General features: G+C 41.3%; 1 protein-coding gene across 1 annotated transcript in view; it reads right to left on the bottom strand.

Moving 5' to 3' along the window:
* The window catches only part of grid2 (glutamate receptor, ionotropic, delta 2), a 607,933-nt gene that overhangs the window by 492,806 nt on the left and 90,550 nt on the right, over positions 1-24,577 (bottom strand). Inside the window, exon 2 of the mRNA XM_030061028.1 lies at positions 7,753-7,908. Coding sequence (XP_029916888.1) covers positions 7,753-7,908 — 156 coding nt within the window. The remainder of the gene's footprint in view (positions 1-7,752; positions 7,909-24,577) is intronic.

Raw genomic sequence — 24,577 nt, 5'->3', positions numbered from 1 at the left:
AAAAGTGGTGCTGCAGAGCTGATCGAGATTAGCTGTAGCATGAGGGGACTTCCACCATGGTATGCTCTTTGGATTGTGTGCTCTCAATATAAATAGTTAATATCCTGCAATAATCATGCATTTCATTATAATCACTTATATAATCACCAATATTTCTTTCCTTTTCCATACACATTTTATTTGAGATGAGTGAGGAAGTGAGCTATGCTACCTCTTCCGTTAATACAAGTTAGCAGCATAGCTTCTTTCTAATGAAAAACACTTTGTAAAGAAACAGTGGAAAGACATACAAGGAATATACGTGTTCTCATTAGCAATGGCGATCCATTAATTAACTGTGCATTAAGGCTGTCAAATATTTTAATACACTGTTTATACATCAGTGATTTTTGCTTTTGGCTTTTAGATGGACTGAGCAAAGGGACAGAACTTTTATACGCTGATATGCAGACAGTGACAATGGCAAGACAATTGATTTGCCAGCAAGCTAACCAGCTAGCCAGACAAATACACAGATAGAAAGACAGATAGACAGACAGGCAATCAATTTTCCAGCCAGCTAACAATACAAGCAGATATAAAGACAGAAAAACATGCAGGCAGACTAGCAGGCATGAGAGTCAGGCAGTCGATTCAGTTCTACACAAAAACACAGCTATACAGAGAAAAATTCACACCATCCATAAAGTTGGACGCACAGCAGACAGGTAGACAAGCCTGCAGGCATTCAAGCAGACAGAAATGCGGGTAGCAAAAAAAAAAAAAAAAAAAAAAGGTTAGCAAAGACAGCTTGGGACCGAAAGCTAGCTGGTTCAAATCTCATGTAGAAAGAGAAAATTAGAAGCACTTAACCTTCTCTCATCAACCACTGATGTGACCTTGAGCAAACCAGTTGAACCCTGCTCCTCCTGCTGGAAATGTGTCCATATTAATGTGAAGCACAGCTTGGCTGATAACAGCATGAATGCTCAGGAAGGAAAAGAAACATTCCCCGGACAAAAAAAAAAAGGTATAGAAATAAAGTTTAATAATAAAAGTTTAAAAACAGCAAGTTGGACAATAAGCCAGACAGGAATATAACAACAGGAGATAATTCATGCCAAAAAAAAAAAAAAAAATGCATGGACTGAAAGAAAGACAGATACTGACACATGCATGATTCATTCCTGAGACCACAGCAGGAACATGCTGTTGGCTCAGTCTGCCCAGTTAGGGTGCAGGTGTTCAAATAGTACCTCCTGCTGCTGTGCCATATCTCTCCCCACTCACTGTCTTTATGTTCACGCAACTCTCATACTCTAATAAAACACTTGATGTAAGATAGATAGAAAGAAAAAAGAAAGAAAGAAAGAAGAATAAAGAAAAGAGTTTATGGATTCTTTTGGATCTTGTTGAATGTTGTAAAAAAAACTACTTCTAGTAGTACTGACCAACCATTTATCTGTGTACGCACAAGCGCTCGCTCACACACGCACACAATCACACACACGCGCGTGCGCACACACACGTGCGAGCGCACACACACGTGCGAGCGCACACACATGCACGCGCATGCATGCACACACGAGCGCGCGCACACACAGAATTCAGATAATAGTACTACTCAGGTTGAGACTTCAAAGAATTACTGCCTGACTACTGCACAATGCTGCAGAGCCCTTATATCAAAGCAGCTGCCTTAACAAGGCTCTTAGGATACATAAAAACACATACACCCATGCACATACACACACACGGCCTTATGAACAAACAGCATATCTCTAAAAAAGAGACACATTTACACAATGGCCACCATTCTTTGCTACAGGGACTCAGCCTGGTGTCTGTCTGAAACACAAACAAGACCCCTCTTTTCTTTTCTTCACCTGCCAGCCATGTGTTTTTATGGCTAATGCAATGCTGTTTTTCTGTTTATGAGTGCCTGGGTGTTGGTGAGAGGGCTTTGCATTTGATTATCAGTTAATTAAATCATGGCAAGTATGCTAAGGTGCCGTTTTTGTGATGTTGTCTCTTTAAATCCATTGGCTTTGGTTTATCTAAAGTCATTAAAACAATTATGTCTGGAGTCATGAACGGTGAATATTGGTCAGTTCTGCCGCCATAGCTTTGGCATCCACATGTCATGCTGTTGCGGTTACAGTGGTAATATTGGCTATGTACAAGCCCTCAAGGGGGATGGGTAAATGCCACCCTGCCCCCTCTGCCTATCCACAACTCAACTGTGCTGTATGCCTAAAAGATTAACTCCACAATAATACTGGATGCTAGAGGAGAGATTATGCACCCTGTCATGATACAAATTTCCATGCGCTGCTATGCTAAATCACAATGCTGCAGAGCACAATTGTATATCATGGAATTAGGCTCTAATAAGATTTTTTTGATGATATTTGGTACTTTAAATAAATCAAAAGCTACCCACAGAAGGTTGTGTGTTGCTGAGCCAAATCCCCTTTGCGGGTCTAGAAATGTATCTCAGAGATATGCAACTCTTCTGTTGTTTGGCAGACTGAATTTCGTGCCAAATCATGCTTGTTTACTCTAAACACCCTGAGAAGCCTTGTAATGCTGCTTTTTGCACTGATGTGTCAATTAACTGTTTTCCTTTTTAACTTCTTTGTGAATGTGTTCTATAGATTTTTTTTTCTGTCTACACCGAGGAGACGAGTAGGCCAACACTGACATTTCTAAAGAAAACCATTGCAGTTGGCACTTTTCAGAAAGCAGGGGAGAGATGCGGCTTTATCAACTTGAACTTCACATAGCCTATTGTAGTGACTGTCAAACTTAAAACCAATACTGCAATTATCCACTTGAGTAGGTGGACAGAATGTTCTTGGTGGTATGATCTATGTTGTCCAATGAAGCAATGTTCATGCAGCTAGTTATCTTTGGGTGATGTTTGCATTTACTGTATTGCAGAGTTATTTTCTGTATTTGCGTAGATTCCGTGGTGAAGTGAATTTATTTCCATTGTTGCTTGGCAGTCATATTAATCCCAGTGGTTTGTCTGCTCATTTTTAAGGTATGAGAATAACGGCATACAGTACAGGCCAAAAGTTTGGACACACCTTCTCATTCGATGCGTTTTCTTTATTTTCATGACTGTTTACATTGTAGATTCTCACTGAAGGCATCAAAACTGTGAATGAACACGTGGAGTTATGTACTTAACAAAAAAAGGTGAAATAACTGAAAACATGTTTTATATTCTAGTTTCTTCAAAATAGCCACCCTTTGCTCTGATTACTGCTTTGCACACTCTTGGCATTCTCTCAATAAGCTTCAAGAGGTAGTCACCTGAAATGGTTTTCCAACAGTCTTGAAGGAGTTCCCAGAGGTGTTTAGCACTTGTTGGCCCCTTTGCCTTCACTCTGCGGTCCAGCTCACCCCAAACCATCTCAACTGGGTTCAGGTCCGGTGACTGTGGAGGCCAGGTCATCTGCCGCAGCACTCCATCACTCTCCTTCCTGGTCAAATAGCCCTTACACAGCCTGGAGGTGTGTTTGGGCTCATTGTCCTGTTGAAAAATAAATGATCGTCCAACTAAATGCAAACCGGATGGGATGGCATGTCGCTGCAGGATGCTGTGGTAGCCATGCTGGTTCAGTGTGCCTTCAATTTTGAATAAATCCCCAACAGTGTCACCAGCAAAGCACCCCCACACCATCACACCTCCTCCTCCATGCTTCACAGTGGGAACCAGGCATGTGGAATCCATCCGTTCACCTTTTCTGCATCTCACAAAGACACGGCGGTTGGAACCAAAGATCTCAAATTTGGACTCAGCAGACCAAAGCACAGATTTCCACTGGTCTAATGTCCATTCCTTGTGTTTCTTGGCCCAAACAAATCTCTTCTGCTTGTTGCCTCTCCTTAGCAGTGGTTTCCTAGCAGCTATTTGACCATGAAGGCCTGATTCGCGCAGTCTCCTCTTAACAGTTGTTCTAGAGATGGGTCTGCTGCTAGAACTCTGTGTGGCATTTATCTGGTCTCTGATCTGAGCTGCTGTTAACTTGCGATTTCTGAGGCTGGTGACTCGGATGAACTTGTCCTCAGAAGCAGAGGTGACTCTTGGTCTTCCTTTCCTGGGTCGATCCTCATGTGTGCCAGTTTCGTTGTAGCGCTTGATGGTTTTTGCGACTCCACTTGGGGACACATTTAAAGTTTTTGCAATATTCCGGACTGACTGACCTTCATTTCTTAAAGTAATGATGGCCACTCGTTTTTCTTTAGTTAGCTGATTGGTTCTTGCCATAATATGAATTTTAACAGTTGTCCAATAGGGCTGTCAGCTGTGTAGTAACCTGACATCTGTACAACACAACTGATGGTCCCAACCCCATTGATAAAGCAAGAGATTCCACTAATTAACCCTGATAAGGCACACCTGTGAAGTGAAAATCATTTCAGGTGACTACCTCTTGAAGCTCCTCGAGAGAATGCCAAGAGTGTGCAAAGCAGTAATCAGAGCAAAGGGTGGCTATTTTGAAGAAACTAGAATATAAAGCATGTTTTCAGTTATTTCACCTTTTTTTGTTAAGTACATAACTCCACAATATATAATATGTGTTCATTCATAGTTTTGATTCCTTCAGTGAGAATGTACAATGTAAATAGTCATGAAAATAAAGAAAATGCATTGAATGAGAAGGTGTGTCCAAACTTTTGGCCTGTACTGTACGTCTCCCTACCTAAGACAGATCGATTAACTTCCTAGCACCTGTGATGATAAAACACCCCACCATCTGACGCATCATTAAGTACTTCTTACTTGTGAAAAGTGCAACAGGCTAAAATATAAATATAACAAGAATAACAAATGGCTGGTGCATTTATTTCAAACTGGAACATATGCCTGTTTGAAGTGGGAAAACCTTTGTTCTTCAAACAACTCTCATTCTTATTTCGTAGAATCACAAAATTATGTGGGTGGGGGGTATCCAATAGGCGCCATGTGTGTTTGTACATGGGTGTGTGTGCACATTGTGGGTGTGGGTATGTTTCTGTGTACGTGTGTGCGCCTGTATGTGCGTGTGTCTCTGCACTTGTGTCTGCCCTGCAGCACCATAAGCCAGATCATTGTAATGCTACTCTACCACCCACTCATTCGCCCTCTCTCTCTCTCACACTCTCTCTCTCTCTCTCTCTCTCTCTCTCACACACACACACACACACACTCTGCGTGAAACACACAAACACAGCTGCAGAAGCCTTGTGTCTGCCTCTTTTCAGTGGCATTTCTATCTCATCATAAATGACTGATTACTATCTCCCCGACCCAAAGTTGCCCTCATTTAAGCTATGTTGCTTTTCCAGCATAATGATTTTCAACAATGTTCGCATAAACCTGCAAACAGATACTGGAGTTGCTTGCAGCTACACTGGAAAAAGGTGGACAGTTGTGAAGAAAAAAAAAATAGTCGAGAGCATAACTGCCAAAATAACTAATTTGTTTTGTGCTGTGCTGCTATGGAGTGTGAGGTAACAATTTGTGTAAAATATGTTTTAAATTAGCTGAGGCGGCGTAATTGGCAAACGCACACATTTCCGCATGTAAATCTGCTAAATGTGTACTCTTCTCAGTTGTTGTGAGTGGAAAATGAGGATCTCTTCTCACAGTCCTTAAGAGACCTGCTGACCCCATCTGTAACATGATTATACCCAGCACTACAGTTTTGCACCTGAGGTTCTTTCCATGAATTTAATGAGATTAGGGTACTGACTGGAATGTATTCATTTTCATACAGCTTGCAGGTTATTGGCCTCATGGAGTTATGCTATGGTCGATTCTTTAAAATCACAAGCCTAATTGGGAGGCAAGTATGTTTTCTGCTTCCAGACCTTTTTCCAAACTGATTTAAATGAGCTGTGTAGACTGGCTCGTCTACTTTTGGACTAACACATATCATAAAATCAATATATTTAACATATAATATATAATCAATACGGCATCAAACATACTTTAACATTGAATACACAAGCTGTCAATACAGCTACATCTGATCTGCCTACCAAACAGCATCTGTTAAGCTTTATTTTATTTATTTATTTATTTTTGTTCATCCTGGATACTCACCTTTTTTTTTTTTTTGCCAAGTGCACAGTGGAGAGCTCCTCACCAGCTGAATCACAGCTTGTTGTGGGAGCTTCTGATGTGCACACATGTGGGCAAGACTACCCAGCAAGAACACCACAGCTCTCTTGCCCACCATACACATCATTTACACCACACGGGTCCTCAGGTAGGTCAACAATATCAGTAAGAACCCCACAAGTCCACACCATGGCTTGTTTCTGCTGCACTGGAGTGCAAAAAAAATCTTGACCACCAGACTCAGAAACACTTCCTGCCTTTAAGCCATCACAGTACTGACATACGTACTATATACCGGACAGATGACCAAGCCATCAGCTTAAATTGGAACAAGTTCTTACCAGACATGTGAGATTAAAGAAATATTTCACTTTGGTATGGCAGTTACATTTCTTCTTATTTGTCCTGGTATTTGTAGTGATAAACAGTATGCTTTTTTCATATCATCAGCCGCTACACTGTTCTTATTTATACACATACACATTCAGTTTAAGTCTGAATATTCATGTGTATATTTATTTATTTCCTGCACTGCAGAGTTTTCATGAAGTACATATGCACAGGACCTGCAGGAAATGTCTGATGTACTATTTTAGTGCTGAAAACTAGCTTAGATGTAAGAGGACAGGGGGAGAGTGAGAGCGGCTACGTCATTGGGACTTATCAAGTGGCCACCTCCCATCACAGATGGCTGGTTGCACAACACCTCCAGCAGCCGCAGCGTTTCATTTAACTAAATTTTATGACTGTGTGGACTCAACAGTAAGTCTTGGTTTCAATAATCACCCTCCCTCCTTTTCCTGCTCTTAGAGTTATATTCATTATCTACACGATCACACTGAACTTTGATGCTCAGTCACAGATCACAAAATCACAGCAAAGAATTTTACAGCAACAGGCTAATGAGACAGTTTCAGCAAGTAATTTTGCCAGTTTTCAACTTTGATAAAAAGAGGAACTCCCGAAGATAAATACACTCTTTTGGGACAGCTGGTGTTCAAGGTTGGCCACCCACAGAGTTGCACAAGTTTGAAAAAGATGTTCATACACTGAACATTTCAACATGGAAAGAAATGAAAGAAGGATAAAAATAAATGAAAGAGTGCAGATATGAGGGTTTGACTTGGGCCTAAAAAAATCAAGGCTGACCCAAAAAAGTTTTTCCAAAAAAGAACCTTTACCATGGAGTAAAGGCTTTCTGTGAGTCTGAAGCTGCCTTAATCCAAAAATGTTTCTACTAACAATCTCCTTTCAAAGAGGTGTTTGAATCTCAATCTGACTTTGAGAAATCTGGGTTCAAAACAGGGTGCAATGCCACTGGTCAGGAGGCCCATTTTTCTGAAACCCCAACAGTCCGAAAAATGTCCCACTGCTTGGAAAGCCCATTAGTCCAACAGCCCGTTATCCCTAAAACAAATGCCCACTGCTAGCCAAATTTACAAAGTGGACATTTTTCAGACTATTGGGGTTTCAGAATGACGGGCATTAGTTTTGGCGATAACAGGCTGTTGGACTAATGGGCTTTTGGTCCAATGGGACATTTTTCAGACTATTGGGGTTATGGAATAATTAGCCAGCAGTCCAAAGGGCAGTCCCTGGAAACAGAAACAAATACAGAGGTGTAAACTCTAAGGCTCATAGCACGATTGTCCTACCTTCCTGCACAGCCTGGAAAGGGTTGTTCCCATCCACGAATTCCACAGAGATGGTGATCTTCTCTGTCTCCAGGATCTCATTGTTCAGGTTGAGATCAGCCACGGCAAGACGAAACACCTCATCATCCTTCCGCGCCGACTCATCAAAGATGGCGCCTGCCAGAAAGAGAAAGAGAGAGAGGAAGCTTAATACTATGAAAAGTTTGGAAAGAGAGACAGACATAGAAAAGGGAAGAGAAAGGAAGCGCATTAGAGAGATAGACAGCGTTCATTTATGGTCAACCACTGCTCAAGGGCACACTGAATCATCTAAAATGATCACTGCACAAAAAGGACATGACGGAGGAAGAGACCAGCAAGTACCAGTGAGGACCATGGAGACAGATGAACCAGCATTTTTTTTCTTGCTCTCGTTCTCTCCTTTTAGCCTCTCATTTCATTCCAGTTTATCCCCTGAATCCAGTGAGACACTAATTGTCTGAGCCAGTGCACTGAAGCACTGCTAAATGCATTTCACTGACCAGAAAATAAGCCTCATATTCTGTATTTGTGTGTGTGTGTGTGTGTGTGTGTGTGTGTGTGTGTGTGTCTGTCTGTCTGAGTGAGAGAGAGAGAGAGAGAGAGAGAGAGAGAGAGAGAGAGAGAGAGAGAGAGAGAGAGAGACAGGTTGGTGATTCCATTAATAACCAGGCTGGTGCCATTTGGCCAAGGGCTGATTCTGACCACTTTTAAAAGTGTCTGATGATTGGTCCTGCGAAGTTCAATACTATAAAGGTCAGGGGTTCAATTCCCACTGTGTCTACCCTTGCTAAAAATATACTGACTCACTGCACTGTAAGGCACTTTGAATTAAAGAGGAAATTTGTTTGGGATAGCAACTTTTTTCCTAATTAATTGCATAAAATTATGGTCCATGCCCTATTAATGTTACGTTAAGTGTAGGTTACTTTAATGTAATTAAGTCGTCTCCACAAGACTATAGTGTGAGGTAAGGAGATCAAGTTGATAAATTAAAGTGATTCTCACAAGAAAACTGGCAGACTGCAGTAATCTGACAAAAAAGCAGATCAACTTAAATTTCAGAAGGAAAATTAATTTCCATTTAATGGCAGATTCCAGACTGCACCAAGGTCAAAGCTGACTGCTATTTGAAAATAGCCAGGCACAATATGCTAAATGCCTCTTCATCCAAAAGCCTCATAAAATATACATCCTCAAATAATTTGATCCATCAGCATTTGGGCACTGTAAATATCTTCCCACTGATTGAGTTTTGGTAATTTTTTTTACTATCATGCAGTATAGATGAGGTAAGACAAACGGGTCAGCCTTACAAAGTGATGAAGAGTGAAACAAAAAGATTCATTAGGTATTCTATTACAGCTGAATTATGGATAAACTTCAATCAGGGTGAAGATGACACTGTTGGGGAGGATTTTTACCGAACACAAACACATCCTAAACTAGCCCTGCGACACAGGAGGAGATTGTTAGGTTGTGCATGTCCAGAGGATAAACTGTGCATGGAGAGGAGGAGAGGAGAGGACAGGAGGGCAGAGGAGAGGAGAGGCACTTTCTGTTTTTGCAAGTCAACTAAGTAACCAACCTGACCAGCATTGCAGTAACCAACAGTGTGTGCAGTATCTGAAAACACTAAGGAACTGCACACAGCTAATGGCCTGATCACAGAATCAGTGCAACTTGGAGTCACTGGACCTTGTTAATCCATATTACTCTGTGTTTGGGATGTTCAAAGACTGTGGCAGGGAAGGCTAAAGCACTTTCAAAACATGATGCATGTACACTGACAAGGATTTAAACTTGCTACTGTACTGTAAGTGTTTTAAACAGTGCACTGTGATATGCAGTGGTTTTTGATCTCTCATATTAAGAAAGCTTTCTGCACACATCAAAGGATATATTGCTTTGCAAATAAAGCTAATACTTGGGAGAGGCAAGGGAAAAGAACACAAGAACAGAGACAGAGGGCAGAGAGAGAGAGGGGGGAAGGCAGACAAAAAGGAAGACATATTTGTTTACTTGCTTGTGTGTCAGTGCACTTGAGATCAATGTGCTCAAAATTTCACAGAATCCACAACATAAAAACATTAAAATTTTTGAAAGGAAATAATACAAAAAGGACCAGCGGAAAAACACCATAATGGCCCCTTTAATCTGGGCTTCCGCAATGGAGTTACCATAGAAACCCGACTCATGCTTTGAGATGTACAGTACTTTAAAAGCTGCATGGAGAGACAGTGCATCCCTGTATCTTTACCTCTCTCTCTTTTTGTTTTCTTGGTTTCATGGCCACAACAGTCAGATATTAAAATGCAGTGCTTTTTGCAATATTATAATGTGAAATCAATCAATAGTGCTCCTTTCCTTTTCCTCTGCCTTCACCCCACTTCTCTCTCTTCCTTGGTCTCTTAACCAGCCAAACTATTTCCTTCTGTTTCATAGCTGCTCTGTCCTGTGCAGGGTCAAGCTGTGATTCATCAGCTATGGTGAAGTGATTAAAAACCATAGTCTTTAATCCAGCCAGCGGGCAGGCAGAGGTAAAGACAGAGAGAGAGGGAGATAGAAATGAAAAATTAGAGGTGAGACGTGAGACGCACAAGCTGAGAGATAGAAATGCATCTATAGACTATGAAAATGACAGATGACTTAAATGATCCTCTAAAATAGCAAAGGAAAAAGGTGTTTCAGATGTCACTGTATACATAAAGAGTAATTCATGAATCAATGAATAATTTAAAAAGTAGAGGTCAGTGTGTTTGTGTGTGTAACAAGTGCAAACTTTATAGGTATTTTTATACAATTTCTCATGGAAAACTGGCATGCATTCATAGTGTGTGTGTGTGTGTGTGTTTGAGTGCACTTGTGTGTGTTTGTGGATGGGTGTGGGGGGACATTACTGAATGCCTATTTTCATACACACTCATACACACAAATCCATGTGCATGCATGGTGGCACACAGGCTAACAGACATGCACAAATGGAAGTAGACAGGAATCCTGGCACACACACACACACACACACACACAAAGAATCCTGGCTCTCTCCTTTCCAGTAATGTGATTGTGAGAGCAAAGGCAAACGTCACAACATAAATCAGCCAGGAAATAAAAGCACTGAATCTCGCTTTACACAGACACCCCAAGGGCGGGCAAATACACACACAACACACACACACACACACACACACACACACACACACACACACACACACTGTGTGGGCAGCAGCACTAAATCACCAACCTATTTCCAAACCATCCTTCCTGTGACAACAGCAACATCAACAACACTGGTCATTTTGAATGGACGCAGAATACAAGTTAAGGCCCCAAACTGATTGAAAGCTATTGATCATGAGGCTGTTGATGGACAAGAGTTTCCTATTCATTTTCAGGCTTGTTTACACTGATAAAGAGACAATAAGTAACCTGTCTGGTTGAATGACCCCTCTAGAGGGAACAGGGAAAGAAAGTGAAATAAAAATGTGGAGGGTACAGTGTTGTCTCCAGGAGACACAAACACATCTGCTATGAGGACTTTTCCCTCATACCAAGTGTGTAAACACTGCCGCTGTCCTTGGTTTGCACTCTAGTACCTGGAACCATATAATGCTCATTTTTTCCTTCAAGAAAAATGACAGCAATCCTTCCATTCTCCATCAGCTCCAATTAAAAAAAAAAAGTTCAAAATTGCTACATTGAAAACAGCCATAGAGAAAAAGCAGCTCTTTTATTTCATGTGTTTTTGTAATTCCAGTAGAAGTTTATAATAAATCATAAGAATATCACTTTAATGTGAATATTCTAAAACAACTGACCCCAGTGATTCCACATGACAAGAGGCAAGGGAGACTGTTTCCTTTTTTATAGCAATCAGAGGAAATGGTGTTTAAGACTGCACCCTTAATAAGGTGTGCTGCTGTGCAGTACCCCTGGCCTACAAATCAAGTAAGAGAGTTGAAAAAAAAAAAAGCTTTAATTTGAATCAGAGCAAATTCTAAGCAAATCCTCAGCAACTAATTCCCCACCCACCTGCTATTTTTGAACATTTTGTAAGCATTGATGAAGAAATTATGTAGAAAAAGATGTCTACATGAATAATTCCAAGCACAGATTCTCCTTGTGATTTAACCATTCCCCAATAAACAAGATGGCCTAGCCCCATCACTTCTTCACAGCGTCTTTGATATCTAACCTCGATGCTGAAGGTTCAAAGCCTACTGTAAAACATCATTATCCAGTTTCCACGACACAGAAATACATACAAGGATGAAAAAAAGAGATAATAAGGGGCATATTCATAAGTCACATTTCCACTACAAGGCTAAGCAAGGTCAGTCAGGGCTTACACATGAACGTGTTTTCCATACAGGGCTATGCAGGACATACACATTAGCATTATTTCTACTGTAGAACCCAAATTGGGCACGCACGTCTTTCTCAGCAACCTGGCTCCCACAACAGGGGACTTACCACGGGCAAATTGTTAGTTTATACCACTTCATTTCATATGTAAAATAGCTATAAAACAGACTGACTCTTTTTATAGCTTGCTGAAAAAAAATGGATTTTTCCCAAGATAAGTTTTAAATGAACAAATACTGCTTCTGGATACTGAGATATTAAAAAGCCTTCATCAGCCCCACTTGGCCCTGAAGTGGAAACACAGCCACATCTATTTTAAACTTTCATTTTTAAGGGAAAATGAGCATGAATTGAAAGGTTCTCTCCCATCCGAAGATATTTGTGACAGGTGCAGAGGAAAAAGAAACCAATAAAGACTACTGCACAGTCCCTACTCACTTGCAGTCTTTTCATTTAATGGGAGCACCTAATGAAGGTGTAAGGACTGTAACATCTGGGAATCATAGCCTTGTAACCTTTAAATAAAAGGACTCCAAATGAGTGGACGTGCAGGGCTTCTTATGAGGGTAAATGGGGAGAAGAGGGCACTACTTTCACAAAAGCCATAATACTGCGGTACAGCTCCTCTCCTTTCTTCCATACAGCTCAGCCATCCAAATAACTATAGAATCAGATGACGCCACTCAGGCAGACAAAGACACATTGTTGAACACACAAAACACAGCTTCATTTCCTTATTAAATGAACAAATTAGAATGGCACATCATCCAAAGCAGAGTTATTATGTTCCCACACTCTATAAAGGCCCAGTAATTAAGCTAGTGTCTTCTCAGGATAATCATTCAGCACGAGTGAGGGATTGATTGTTAAGAACGAATGATTTCATGTTAAAAGAGCAGGGAGATAGCAAGGAAAGACCGAGGGAGGGAGAATAGTGTCGAACATAGAGGGTGAAAGGTTGAAAGAGAATTAGTCTCCTCTTGTCAGCTATTCAATCAGATTTACTGGCAATTTTGAGGTTGCCATCTGTTTGTCTTTTTCAGCTACAACAGCCAAGAGTGTCCCGAACTCCATCTCTCAGCCTCACTGTGTCTCTACATCTGCTTCTCGCCCTTTAACTCTCCTCTCATCGTAAAAATTCTCCCTCTCTCCCTCTCTTTCTGTCTGTCTCTTTCTAAAATAGCAAATGATTCTACACAAGGCACTGCTGAGTTCTGATATACATGAGATCCATTTACCATTAGGCAATGGTGGGATCAGGAAGAATTCACACACACAAACACACACACACACACACACACACACACACACACACGTACATACACACCTGTTGTCGAAGATGCAGCTGAAGCCCATGAAAATAATGTGACAGGGACATTGACGTGAAAAGAGGGGCGCACCATCCTTACACACTGACAGACTGACACGGATAATGACTGTCATAGAGCACACACACACACACACACACACACACACACACACACACACACACACACACACACACAGCAGCAGCAGCAGCAGCAGCAGCAAGTGATGTATTGCTGATTTGTGACAAGGCCCAACAGAAGTGTTGCCGTCTCAGTGTGATGATGAAAGCAAGGCGGCGGTGGCGCTGACTGATGATGATGATGAACAGGGGAGGTTATCGCCCTGCAGTGTCAAATGTCCACAAACACACATAGAGACACAGACACACACACAAACACATAAACGCATGCATACATGCACAACCCCTCCCACACACACAAGCTAATATTTACAGCAGCAACATGAAAGCTAGAAGGACGCACGTTTTGACACGAGGGAGATAGCAAAGAATTAATGTGCATGTGCAAACTGTGTGTGTGTGTGTGTGTGTGTGTGTGTGTGTGTGTGTGTGTAAGAGAAAAAGGTGAAATTAATGGTCACAGGAGTGTAGAGGAGGTCAGCAGCATTTGAGAGGAACAGATATGACAGCTGTAACATCCACACTATTTATCTTACAAGCTCTCAAGACACACACACACACACACACACACACACACACACACACACACACACAGTATGCACATGCTTTCTGTTAGGTATTTGTAGTGGGGAAAAAAAACATCTAGTTCAAGTGTGTATACAAAATATGTAGACCAGCTTAGCATTACAATCAGCATCATAATCAACTGTTTTCACTAAGCACATTAGCTGGACACAATAATCTGTTGCCTGAGAGCATTGCAGATTTGCAGATAGACTTTATTAACTTGTCTTTAAATATCTTTGCAAACATATGTCCATTACTTTCTTGTTAAAAATGCATTTGTTGCCTGAGATAAGCAAAGTATTGCAATCAATTCTCCACCTGCAACAAGCAAGAAAGCCTTTAGTAAACACTGAGTGGTATGTAGGCTTGTGTGTGTGTGTGTGTGTGTGTGTGTGTGTGTGGGAGAGAGAGAGAGAGAGAGAGAAAGAGAGAGAGAGAGAGAGAGTGTAAGAAGGGTATTATGTCTTGTAAAAGTAAAAATGCAGCAGGAAGAGACTGATTTGCCATTTGATTTATGCATGTGTGAGCTCACACATTTAGTGTGCATCTGTGTATGCAGTGTATATACACAACATGCAAACGCACACTGTTTTTCCCACTGTGAACTAATGGAGAAATTTCCCCCAGTAACATGATTTGTGCAAGAAAAATCTCGTTCTCTCTTAGTTTTTCTCCCTCCCCCTTACCTCATGCTCCCTTCCTCCTCCCTCACCTCGCTTCTTTCATTATAAGCGTGTAAATTAATTTGCTCCATCGTTAAGGAGGCGAGCAGCCAGGAGAATTTGTAGTCATAGTTCAGTAGCACTCCAGTCCTTTGTCACATTGTCACACAAAGCTCTGTCAAGGTCGTTGCTATCTCTGCTTTCTACTCCCTACCAGTCTTACCTTTTCCTTTCCTATTCTTCAGTTCTTCTCTCAGTCATATATTTTTTTGTTCCACGCTCTCGTTTTTTTCTGACATCTCTCAGTTGCCTTCTTTCTTTCCCATCTCCCTCATGTTATCTCCCCTCGCCCCGCTGTCATTTCCCTGTTTCCCCACTCTTGCTCACTCTGTGTTTCTTTTCTCACTCTCTCACCCTGTTTTCTTACCTCTCTCTCTCCTTTCTCTGTCATCCGTTCTTTACTTTCCTCCTCTCATTTTCTTCTAGGTCACACTCCATTTGGTCAGTCCAGTGTTGATTTCAGCTTTCCGTCAAGCAACTACGTTTCATGTGATGCTCATAATTGTATGAAAATGAGTCTAGAGGATTGTATAGGGTTAATTCAAGGGTAGGGTTTCTTTTGTTTTGTTTTGTTTTTAGAAAAAGATTTAAACTGCAAAGTATAAATCCAGAACACAAGCACATGGTATTCTCTCAATAAATAAAGCTATTCTCTCTCAGAGAGACTCAAATAATGGAGTCCCTAGATGTATCTCCAAATTGGAGAAGAAGAAAAAAAGGTTAAGAAGAAACAAAGGTTTAAACAGGCAAAAGTACAGGTAAGTAAGTCAAAATTTTATTTCCTGCACATTAAGTGCTCAAAAAGGTTAGCGATGGTTTAATGCTAGCAATTAGGTCATGTTGGAGTTAGACTAAAGTCAGAGTTGGGGTTACATAATAATGCTCTAAACAGGCAAGCGACAATTTATTGAATCTACTTCCTCACAGTTGATGGCTCAACATTAGCCTATCCACATAAAGCATCACATTTCCCTCTACTACCTGACTTGTTTCCTTTCTTCCTTCCTTCCTTCCTTCCTTCCTTCTTTGCCTCCATCCCTCTTTCCTCCCTTCTCAGACGCTTCTAAAGCTTCCAAACTGACTGTTCCACCTTTTTTCTTTTCTTCATCCTCTAATTCCCTCATCCCCCACTTCCCTCTAAAGCCTTATATAGACAGAATTTGGCCCTGACTGTTTTCCGGCCTTGTACAGACCTAGATATCTAGGGATTTGCTTTCTCCCACACAACTGACCATACTTTGAGTAGGTGGTGAGTTTGTTATGTGCCTCCATTCATTAGGCAATGAGCGGGCTGAGCTGGATTTGAAAGTCACTGATTCATCTGAGCATGTTGTAAAGGTAAGGGTGGACAAATGAAGATACAGTTATTCATTTTAAATTTCTTTCCATTCTATGTCAGCTGCTGGACAGTTTTGGAGGTCTGACCCATTTGCGAATCACAGCTGATTCAGCGCCAGTCCAGCCAGGCTTGCTTAGAGTCTTAAAACAGAGGAGATGGTGGCTGTGAGCCAGATGTTACAGTATATCTAAACCCTGGCCAAGCTATAAGTAAATGATAATTAGGCTGATAGGCAAGTAGCCTCTACATGGCCAGGATTGCATATTCAATGTGTATGTCCTTGACAACACTATGTTTGCTGTATTTTGCTGCACCTCACCTGAGAATATTCTTTTCAGCACGTGTTAACTCACTGCACTGTGCCACCTTTACTATCATCCCTCCTGTTTCCAGTGAAGATGAGGTTAGGACTGAGGTGAGGCTTAGAGGTGTTTAACATTTAAAGTATACAATGACTTTTTGCTTTGTGGCTCAGAATGTGCAAGCAATCTCCCTGTCTTGGCCAACTTCATCCTCATCCTGTCACTCTCATTAATTTCCTCTACCTTTCCCACTATCACCACACCTCTCACCTCTAACCCTTTTTCTTATTTCTTTTTAGTATTGTCTCCTCTCTCCGTATCTCTAATTTTACTGCTTCACCTCATTCCATTGGTTCTGCTGTTGGGCTCTTATGTTCTGTACTTATTCATTACTCTCCTCTTTATCGCTCTGTCATTCTCTCTTTAACCACCACCATCTCCTTTCCCTCCTCAGTTCTTGCTTTTCCTATTCTCCCTGTTTTGTACGTTCTTCTCTTGAATGCTTCTATCTCCCTGAACATCACTCCGTGTTGCTGCCTCTCCTCCTCCCCACCTCCCTCCCTCCATCCCATCTACTTCTCTCCCTCCGTCTCCCTCCTGTTCACTGCGACACCCTGGCTGTGACATTTAATCCAAGTAAACTTGCACAGGCTTGGAAGGCATATATATATCCTGGAGGACATGCTGTGTGTGTGAGTGTAGGAGAGAGAGAAAGAGAGTGAGAAAGATTTGATAAAGAGGGATCAGACAGTGTCTTAACAATGTCAGAGGATTGTGTCTCTAATAGGGAATTTGCTCAGTAAGACAAAGAGGAGAAACGGAAAGAAACAGGGAGTTTGAAATGAAGTGAATGATGGCAAATGGGAGAGGTCGGATGGGAGAGATAAATATACATAGGAAATATGAATGAGAGGATAGAGATAAAGGAAGTAAGCATGATTGCAATTGACAGACAGAAATGTTAGAATTAGAGAGTGAGGACAGCAAAAGCAAAAAAAAAAAAAAGAAAAAGAAAAAAAATCCTAGAATGAATGGAGCGTTTTATTTTCCTTTCTTAAACTGTGTAAACATACCGAGCCCTCCGGGAATTGAACCCTTAAATCTGGTTTTAAAGCATGAAGCCAGTCTTTTTAAGCACCTTGAGTCTTTAAGCTCACTTTCCTGATTAACGCTGAACATTTGGAAGGATTCTGCCTGAAGCGCTGGTAAGAGGCTCCAGATTTGTACACATCATAAACGTCATATTATATTTCAGGGAGGGATAGATTTTGTGGGATCCTTCCTTTCTCTCCGACAAGCCCTGCATCTTCAGACCTCTGTTTTGCTCTGCTGGCCTTCTCCAGCTGTGTGTTGTCAAATCCTACCGTCCTCTCCATTTAAAATAACTTCACAACTTCACACGACTCTCCTCTCTTGTCTCTCTCTTTCCGCTCCTCTCCTTTGTACCTTTGTCTAATTCCATCGCACCTTCCTTCTTCTCCTCCTCCTCATCTTTATCCCTCTAACTTGTACCTCTGCCTCCTTGCCTCATTTTACTCCCTTTCCCTCCAAACCACCTCCTACACATATACATTTCCTCAATTTCTCCTCACCTCTGCTCCTCATCTGCTGTCCTCCCACACCTCTCATCATGCCTTCATCTCTCTTTTCATCCCCTATCTTCCTTTTCCACTTTTCACTCCCCCCCTTACTACCTTCCTCTTTTTGCTTCCTCTTCTCCTCATCCTTTTCCCTTCCATCCTTCTTGGCTGCTCTTCGCCCCAGTTTCCTTTCTCCCCCCTCATCTCCTCTCCTCTTTGCCCTCTCCACCCATCACAGATTCTAGAGTACGTTCTGTTCGTCATTAGTGAGGCAGTTCAGTGGCTGTTCAGTCTTCGCTGTGTCCTTGGTGGTGCTGCTGCAGCAGCAGTGGTCCTCTATAGAGGCTGGGACTTAAAAAGAAAGAGCACACCATCCAACGGCTTTGCTTGTGCATCTCACACACACACACACACACACACACACACACATTCATTACACACACACTGGCACTATGGTATATTTCCTTCGTAAATAAGCCTCCCTCAGCCTTGCTATGCCAGCCAGCAGAGATATGATGGCTCTAAATAACCACTAAATGGATGATCTCTGATCAATATGGCAATACTAATGCATCAACTGCAATTCCCTGTGTGTCTTTGTGTGTGTGTGTGTGTGTGTGTGTGTGTGTGTTTGTGTGTCCCCTCTCTGCTACTTTCTCTTTCATTTGCTCTGTCTCCCCAATTTGCTTTTTCTTTTTATCATCAATCCATCCGCCCACACACAGTAAAGCAGAGTTAGCACCATTCCTGTTGTCCTCATTTTCCCTCTATCACTTTCACTGTCTCGTTCCCTCTTACACCCCCTCTCCCCATTTATCACTCTCCTTCTACCTTATACAATCTCTCTCTCCTGCTCTCCCTCTCCATGTCCCTCCATCAGGCTCTCTCTCCCTCTCTCTGTAGCCTTCTTTCCCTCAAGGCCTCTACTCAGTACTCTTCCTCCCCCACAGAAAACCTTCTGTTCCAAACCTGCACCCACCTCACTCATATTCATTACTAACACACACATACACACATGCACCTTGTTCATTACCAGCAGTGTGCAGTGAGTCAGTTAAAAAGTCATAAAGAGCATAATAAAGCTCCTCCATCTGCAAACCTATTAGCAATGGGCAATCCTAGGGGTCACACAAGCAAGCACAGCACAGAAACGCACACACATGCACTCAAACACATACACACACACACACACACACACACACACACACACACACACACAAACGACAAATCAAGACACAGAGTATGTTTTCATGGGGGTCAGGCGGCAATAATGGCCTCCTAATGAATGCTAGTGTTGCATTAATAGATTTTCATTAGGCAGACATCAGTCTCAATAATTACAAGATGGATGATGAGGAAGGGTTTATCACACTTAATATTTCCTCACTGATGGTGCCCTGCTAGTTCAGCTGTGACTGCATCTTAAAAAAAATAAATAAATAAAAAAGGGAAAAATTTTCAAAAAGAGCAGTACCAATTATCTGCTTTGTGCTCTCACTTGGGACAACATGGAAATGTTCTGCAATATTTGGCGAATCTTAAGAGCTCCTTTCTAGTGGACTAGTGGTAACTGATGTTCTGTATTTTAAATACCAGAGAGGAGAAATGCACCGCTCCCAGCAGCAGACAAGTCACATGGGACTACTGCTACAACCATGGTCACACTTTTAGTAGCCTGCTAGAATTATAATGAGCCATTTGCAAAGAGCAAAAAGACATACATCAGGCGAAGCACACATCTATTAATCATATCTATTAATTTTGTCATTTCTGTTGTTTTTTTGGTCATCATTTTGTACTTTTGCATTCAGACATGACAAGATGAAAACCTAGATGCACATTTAAATGTTTGTACGTGTGTGTGTGTGTGTGTGTGTGTGTGCATATGTGTGCATGAATATGTCCTGTCATTGGCATTTCTAAACATAAACGTGCATCTAGTTTTTCATCTTGTCATTTCTGAATGAAAAAGTACAAAATAATGACCAAAAAAAAAAAAAAAAAGACAAAATTAATTAATAAATTCTACAAATCTGGCTAGTCAGAGACAGGATGTTCCAAAGCTTGGGAACTCCGACAGCAAAAGCTCAGTCGCCCTTTGCTCCAAGTCAAGTCCTTGAAACAGCCAGCGTGACCTCTGGCTGGGCTCTGGCTCATAAGGGGTTGAAAGGTCTGGTATGTAGCTGGGGGCCAAACCCCACTGTCACTTAAAGGTTATCAGTAAAATCTTGAAATTCATTCTAAAACCTTCAGGCAATCACAGTGGAGCCGCTGAAAAAGGACGTGATATCAGTCAGTCCTGCCTTTCCGATGCTGCTGCTGCTGCTGCATTCTGAATAAGCTGCAACTGAAAAAAAGAGAGCTGTGACTCAGGCAGGAACAGAGGGGATTATAATTGTCTAAATATGATAGAAAATTCCTTTTAATTGAAGGATGCAAGACTGAACAATCCTCTTAATAATTAAACATTAAAATAGAGATCTGAATCAAACACCACACCCCAAGTCCTGGCCACAGAAAGAATGTTGCTGGATAGGCTTTCAATATTGTTGTCACAGTCTCCAGATTCTGTGTGGTTATCCTTTCTTTCCTGTGTTATTTTATACATGCTCTGTGTCCCTCCTGTTTCCCTGTAGTCCTACCCAGCTTGTTTTCTCCAGCACACCTGCTCCACATCAGCCTTGTTAGCCCTGCCCTTGTGTTACCTGCTCTCTATCCCTCTCCCAGCCTTTTAACTCCCTAGCTGTTTCATTAGTGGTTTAAAAGCTCATTTATGCTCAACATTAAGTGCGTTTACGGATACAGACAGAGCCTTCTGTCCATAATCTGCATTCATTTCATTCATATTTCAGCATGATTTCAGGAAGCTCACAGATACGAACAAACCAGAGCAGTACCACCACAAATTGTGGGGGCAGTGTAGCCAGTAGTTCAAGAGAGACCACTGTATTAGCGAAACACTAAGAACTTCTTTAAAAATGATAATGGTAGAGAAAAGAATTCTCCGTCCTCTTGTCATGAAGAATATAATGACCTCACAGTCCAACGGCATCTTGTCAAAAACTTTTGACTCTGAGCTGCCCTGTAGTGGATTTATTGCTAAACATCCATGCAAAGTATGTGAGCAGTGGCAGTTACATTGTTTGAAATGGACGTATTCATTTTCACACATAAATGGAGCATAAATGAGCCTTAATGTGCCCTCGTTGACCTCCCCTCAGCACTTGTCCTTGGGGGCATCCCCGCCACTACTATAAGAGTCATCCCATTTGAAAAACTGAAGTGAACTTGGTGAGATCGACCCTTCGAGAGCTGAGAAAGGGAATAAACACTGATCACTCTGCAGGTGAATGTTAATCACAGTGCACTGCAGCTATCTATTATCAGAATCAGAAATACTTTATTGATCCCAGACAGAAAATTGAGTCAATGCATCTTTTTGTAGAAGGGGCCAATGATATAATGTGTAAGTAAACAAACCTATTGTAATCCTATAGAAATTAAACCAAATTGTCACATTACTTATTGCTGTGTACCACACTTTAGAACATTAGTGATCATAATAATATAAGCCCAGCAATCAGAACACAGAATTTTCTAAAGCAAGAATCAGTGGAGGCCAAATTGACAAATGGCAACGTATCACAGTAATCTGCATAAACATGAGACAGCAGGTGTTTCTGCCTGTAAAAAGCAACAAAATGCAGCTGACTGCCCACAAGGGTGAGTGCATTCCATTTAAACCACCCGCTCTTCTCCCACTCACTTCCCTTCTGATATCCAAGTTGCCTCCGTGTGACATCTTTTGTTATGTATCACCAAGGGCTGAGGGGATGTCAACAAGGGGAAATGAAACAACCAATGAAATGCAGAGTTTGCTGGTTCCCCTGTGCACCTGCTCTTGATATCCTGCTTAGTTCAGTTTGTATTTAAGTACCACTTTCTGTTCCGTCTTTGCCAGTTTGTTGATGTCTTTTGTTTCACTCCTGCTTGATTTCCTGTATAACGACTTTTCTTCTCCAGTAATGACTTTATATTTCAGCACTGCCTCCATTGTCTGTATTTGGATTCACCTGCCTCCAGCCTTGTGACAATTATCTTGAATCTGGTTAAGTGGAAGGAAATTATCAGACATCCAGCATTGCACATCTAATATGCAATCATTGAGGCTATTGAAGGTACTGGAGTCTCTCATTTCGTTTATACATAAAATATCTGTGTGTTACCGGTATAACAGTGAAAATATAAGCTATGGTTACATATAATGTCACCAAGTGGAAGGATATGAATAGAGACTAAAAGCGGTAGCCCTTTTCACACCTGCATTCTTTAGCCCCAGGCTAACTAAGCCCTGGGCCGACTGTAGGCCAGGACTTTGCTTAGCTTTGATTCACATTCATAACCTTTTTAACCAAGACTTAACAGTTAGCCCTGGGTTAAAGATTCATACTTATCAATATCTTCAGAACACTTGTATCAAGGTTTTGACTGGACAACAAACATACTGTTGCTTTTCAAAAGTATTTTATTCCTTTTGATCTAACCTTGATTAAAACCATGGACCTTAACACTGCCATTTTGGAGATAACCTCAAAAAAAGATGTGATGCAGTTCTTAGTCTAGGGATAATGTAGTGTGAGAAGGGATGGGCCCAGCACTGACCCTTGTGGAACACCTTATTTCAGAGGGGTGTAAAAGCAAAAATAGTGAATTGAGACAGTATGATTTAAACCAGCTCAAAGCTGGGTCCAAAAACTTAACCCAATTCTAAATATGAAGACAAAAATAAACCACTACACACTGAAATAACTTTAGTGTAACTTTCTTGGGAGTGAACAACACGTTTCACCCGTTGCTTCATCAGGTTTGCTCAATCTGACACAGCAACAGGTGAAACATCTGTTACAGTTAAGTTATTTTGGTGTGCGGTGGTGTATTTTGTCTTCACTGAGATGTTCCTGTGACTGACCAGCACCTGATTGTAATACTGCCTGTGCATGGTGAGTTCTGTCCACTCCATTTCTAAATTTGTTGAGTCATATGTTATCAACTGTCATTCAGGAGAATCAGATGGGACAATCACCTTGTCTATAACACTCTTTGCTATAGAGAGCAGCACCACCTAGCTGTAAATTTTCAGTGATGTTGACACTATTCATGAAAGATATTCTGAAAGATATTACTTGAGCAATATGGCATTATACTATTGTACAATATGTGCAATATGCTACAGTATATTCTAAATTTATTCTAACTCACTGTGGACAAGTGCATCAGTGCACATCAATGACTGAAAGTGTGTACATGTTAAAATAGCTTCATCTGATAGCATGTATTTACAGGAATGGAACGAATTCAGAAAGCAGAACTTCACAATGGGAAGAGAGATGGGAATATGATGAAAAATGTGGTTAAAACTATTTGTTTGAATTGTTTGAAGAATTAAATCTTACACCATTAAACTGCACATAACACAATTGTGTTTATCAGTCTGGCCAGTATGTGGTTGCGTCCTAAGACACAAGGCTGTTCGCAAGACATGCTGTCGATTCACTCTTAAATTTCAGTGTGGCACATCTTCTGAGAACCAGACATAGATTTACATGGCCAAATCAGGTGAATTAAGAACATCTAAAGTATGTGATGGGCCATAGTTTAAGTTTAAATTCATTTTTTATTATCATTACTTTATATAAAATTTCTAACATATGTATTTTCTCTCAGCTGAAATTATCACACATGCACAGACTCAAATGCATGCAGAAGAACTCACATCGGCCAAAGCCAGAAGCTGCCATGCTGCCAGCCAACCAACCAGCCAGAGAAGTTCATTTAAAAGCCAGAACGTCAGCAGAACCGTTACACACACAAGCACACGCACGCACACACACACACACACACACACACATAGACACACAAGGCTCAGTGTGGCTGTTGTTTTATTCATCACTGCGGTAAGGTGGGTGGCCCTCAGGATCCAACACCCACAGACCTGCGTAGAGAGCTATAGGTAGCTCTGTGTTCGGATGGGTATAGTGTTTTATGCATGTATTTATGTATGAGTGTGTCACTGAACATAATTCACAATCGCTCCCCTGCTTATAAAAAATGTGTGGGGGAGTGTTAGTGTGTATGTGTGAATATGTGTTTGTTTTACTTGGCTCGCATAGACCTGCTGTCTATTCTGACCTATGGGCTTCACCAAAGACCAAATATCTATGGAGGGAAGGTTTGATTTTCATTATCCTAACACGATGGAAGCGCTTTGATATAATTTATCTATGCAAAGCCCTGTCAACTAAAAGACAGGAAGAATTTGATCCACCACTCCCCAGATATATTATATTCAAATCTCCCATCAGTTGATGTCTGTCGGATGTGTCTTGGAGGTGGGTGGACAGCTATCAAATGCGTGCACACCCCCACAGACACATCATGCTTCTCTCTGGCTTTTGGAAAGACTTATAACAGGTAGCAGTGTCACC

This window comes from Myripristis murdjan, chromosome 9, assembly GCF_902150065.1.
Source record: "Myripristis murdjan chromosome 9, fMyrMur1.1, whole genome shotgun sequence".
Lineage (NCBI taxonomy): Eukaryota > Metazoa > Chordata > Actinopteri > Holocentriformes > Holocentridae > Myripristis > Myripristis murdjan.
Note: the sequence above shows the minus strand (reverse complement) of the source record. Positions and strands in the feature narration are given on the sequence as shown.